The sequence below is a fragment of the Plasmodium reichenowi genome, assembly GCF_001601855.1.
Source record: "Plasmodium reichenowi strain SY57 chromosome Unknown, whole genome shotgun sequence".
In the NCBI taxonomy this organism is placed as follows: Eukaryota; Apicomplexa; class Aconoidasida; order Haemosporida; family Plasmodiidae; genus Plasmodium; species Plasmodium reichenowi.
Window position 1 is genome coordinate 1 of NW_017962253.1, and position 4,246 is coordinate 4,246.

At 23.6% G+C, this 4,246-nt stretch overlaps 1 protein-coding gene across 1 annotated transcript; it reads left to right on the top strand.

The window, feature by feature from the left end:
* Nucleotides 1-44: 44 nt before the first annotated feature.
* PRSY57_0008100 (FACT complex subunit SPT16, putative) lies at nt 45-3,795 on the top strand (the record flags this gene model as incomplete). The annotated part of the gene is made up of 3 exons (XM_012906233.2): nt 45-3,260; nt 3,471-3,609; nt 3,716-3,795. 3 exons carry the CDS (start codon nt 45-47, stop codon nt 3,793-3,795), a joined length of 3,435 nt encoding a protein of 1,144 aa, XP_012761687.2.
* Nucleotides 3,796-4,246: the final 451 nt, after the last annotated feature.

Below are 4,246 nucleotides of genomic sequence, written 5' to 3' on the forward strand. Positions count from 1 at the left end.
TTATTTTTTTTTTCTCTTTTTCTCTTCTTATCCTTTTAAGAAAGATGAGTGAAGCACTTGATATTGATAATACAAAGGCAAAAATCGGTTTAGTATTTTCCTACTGGAAGAAGGTTGCTAATAATGATTTTTCTAAAAGTAGCGTATTTTGTGTGTTGTCAGGAAAATCTAGTAAAGATGAGAATGCTACAATACAAGAACAGTTTCAGATGTGGTTAACAGGTTATCAATTGACTGAAACATTTTTTGTGTTTTTAAAAAATAGTGAACGCATATTAATTTTAACAAGTGATAAGAAGAAGAGATTTTTACAACCATTGTTAGATAATATTAAGAATGTAGATGTATTAGAAAGAAGTAATGATAATACATCTAATTTTGAGAATATAAAATCTACAATTGAATCCACAAATTGTGATGAAATTGCTTTATTGAAAGATAAGGATGCAACTGGTTCGTTTTTTGAAAACTGCTATGAATTTATTAAGACATTAAATAAAAGAGAAATAGATGTAAATAATAATATAAAGGAATTATTAAATTTTCGTTCAGATACAGATATGAAAATTCAAAAAAGTGGTAGTGATATTGCTTGTATTATCCTTAAAAGTATTTTAATTACTACTATTGAAAATGCCTTAGATAATGAAGAATTTGAAAGTCATGATAAAATAAAAGAAAAAGCCTTAAAATTTATGGATAATAAAAAGTGTGTAATGAAATTAAAAGATAAATTAAAGGTAGATATTGAAGAAATAGATGTTATTTATAGTAATGTACAGAGTGGTAATAATTTTTCTTTAACTTATAAAAATAGTAATGATAAAAATTATTTATCACAAAATGAAGGAACTATACTTGTTGGTGTCGGTTTAAAATATAAAGAATTGTGTTGTAATATAACAAGGACTCTCTTATTAAACGCAAAGACACAACATAAAGAATTATATAATTTTACTATAACTATAGAAAAATACATTATAAAAGAATGCTTAAAAGTTGGTACCAACTTTTCTACTGTTTATAAAAAAACATTAGAATATGTAAAAGAACATAAAAAGGAATACAAAAGCTTAAGTAATATTCAAATAGAAAATTATTTTGTTAAATGTATTGGTCATATAATAGGTATTGAATTTATTGATAAAGAATACTTAATAATAGAAAGTAACCATCAAGGAAAAATACAAAAAAACACTTCATACAATTTATCGGTGGGGTTTGAAAATGTTCAAGGTATAGAGAAAAATAAATTTGCTATTTGGATTAGTGATACCATATGTATTGATGACAATGAAGATGTAACTGTATTAACAGATGCAATTAGTAAGGAAATTAATACCATATCATACGAATTAGAAGATAGTAAAAGTGATGATGAAGAGGGGGACGATGATGAAAGAGATGACGAAAGAGATGATGATGAAAAAGATGATGATGAAAAAGATTATGATGAAGATGTTAATAAAAAAAAAAAAAAAAATGTAAAAAGTGAAAAGGGTGTAAGTGTAAAAAAAGAAAAGAAAAATAAACATAATAATAGTCATAAATATGATGATAATGATGATGATGAAGATGACGATGATGACGATGATGATGATGATGAGTACGATGATGATGACGATAATAATAATAATAATAATAATAATAATAATAATAATAATAATAATAATAATGGTTTACACAAAGATAAGAAAAAAACAGGTATTTCTGCAAGTATATTAAATAATGCTGCTAGTGTTATTGTTTCTGATCGTTTAAGAAGAAGAAATAAAAATTCATTAGCACATAATAACGAACAAGAAATGGAAGAATTAAATAAAAGACAACATGAATTAAAAGAGAAAAAGATTAATGATATTAAAATAAGATTTTCCAAAGGAACAAATGATTATAAAGATTTAAATAAAAAAAATATTAAAAAATTAGAAGATTTAAAAACATATAATGATCCAGATTTATTACCTAAAGATTTAAGACCAAATATAATATGTGTAGATAATAAACATGAATGTATATTATTACCTATAAATGGATTACATATACCATTCCATGTATCTACTATAAAAAATTTAAGTTCAAATTATGAAGATAATAATGATATTTTTGTTTTACGTATAAACTTTTTAGTACCAGGAAATCAAGGAGTAGTGAAAGGAGAATTAAATACATTTCCGACATTACAACAAAATCAAATGTATATTAGAGAATTGATATTCAAATCACCAAATGAAAAACATTTTCAAATGGTAGTAAAACAAGTAAAAGAATTAATTAAACAAGTAAAACAAAAAGAAGTAGAAGCAGATGTAAATGAATCCAAAACATCACAAGATAGATTAGTATTAAATAAAAGTGGTAGAAGAATAGTTTTACGTGATTTAATGACAAGACCAAATATATTTACAGGTAGAAAAATATTGGGAACCTTAGAGTTACATATGAATGGTTTAAGATATGCAGCTAATTCTAGAGGTACAACAGAATTTATTGATATATTATTTGATGATATAAAACATGCCTTTTATCAACCATGTGATGGACAGCTTATTATTTTAATACATTTCCATCTAAAAAGATATATAATGGTTGGGAAAAAAAAAACACTAGATGTACAATTTTATTGTGAAGCAGGAACACAAATAGATGATTTAGATCGTGCGAAAGCAAGAAATGTGTATGATCCAGATGAAATGCATGATGAAATGAAAGAGAGGGAACAAAAAAATAAATTAAATTTAATATTTAAAAATTTTGTACAACAAATGCAAGATATATCAAAGATTGAGTTTGAAATCCCATACCCAGAATTAACCTTTTCAGGTGTACCTAATAAAAGTAATGTAGAAATTTTTGTAACAGCAAATACAATTAATCATTTAGTAGAATGGCCACCTTTTATCTTATCTGTAGAAGATATAGAAATTGCATCTTTAGAAAGAGTACATCATGGATTAAGGAATTTTGATATGATCTTTGTATTTAAAGATTATACCAAACCTGTAAAAAGAATAGATGTCATACCAACAGAATATATAGATACAATTAAAAAATGGCTAACTACAATTGATATTGTGTATTATGAGGGAAAGAATAACTTACAGTGGGGAAATATTTTAAAAACAATATTGTCTGACATTGATTCGTTTGTAAATTCGAAAGGATTCGATGGATTTTTGGGAGAGGACGACGACGAAGAGGAGGAGACTGCGGATGATGAAGATGAGGATGACGAGTATGAGGTGGACGAATCTGAGCTGGTAAATATAAATAATTAGACAAATAAATAAATAAATAAATATATATATATATATATATATATAAAATATGTGTATGCTTTAACATATATATGTTTGGATATATATACCTATATGTATAAATTTTCCTGTATATGTCTATATATACATATTTATATATTCCTTATTGAAATTTTTATTTATATATTTATTTATTTATTTATTTATTTTTAGAGCGCTGAGGAAGATAGCGAATACGATGATAGTGAAGACGAAAGCTTGGCAACCGAAAGTGACGGTGATGAAGAAGTTGAAGAGGATTCAGAAGATGAGGGATTATCTTGGGATGAGCTTGAGGAAAGAGCTAAAAAAGGTAACCATAAAAAATAAATTATTCTGAAATATAAATATATATATATATATATATATATATATATGTAAATTTTTTTTTTTTTTATTTTTTATTTTTTATTATTTAGATGATAAAAAAAGATTCGCTTACAAAAGTGATGAAGATGATGAAGGATATAATAAAAGGAAGAAGAAAAAGAAAAATTAACTTTTTGACATACAACATTACAAGCATACATATGAAACATGTATCTATGTTTATGACTGTGGCTTTTTTATTTTTTTTTTTTTTATCTGAACAAATATAAAAATAGGAATATATAAATATATATATTTTGTATATTTCGTATATATTGGAATTTTTTTTTTTTTTTATTTAATTTTTTAAAATGGCTTCATTTTTTCTTGACGCTATCCATAAAAATATGAATAAATGTATTTACATATAAGCACGCATATATTAATATGCCCTAATTATATTCATTTATTTTATTTTATTTTATTTTAATTTATTATTATTATAATAATTATTATTTTTTTTTTTACTTCAAAATGTTATTAAACAATATATTGATACAAACATAAATAAATAAATAAATAAATAAATAAATAAATAAATAAATAAATAAATAAATAAATAAATAAATAAATAAATAAAT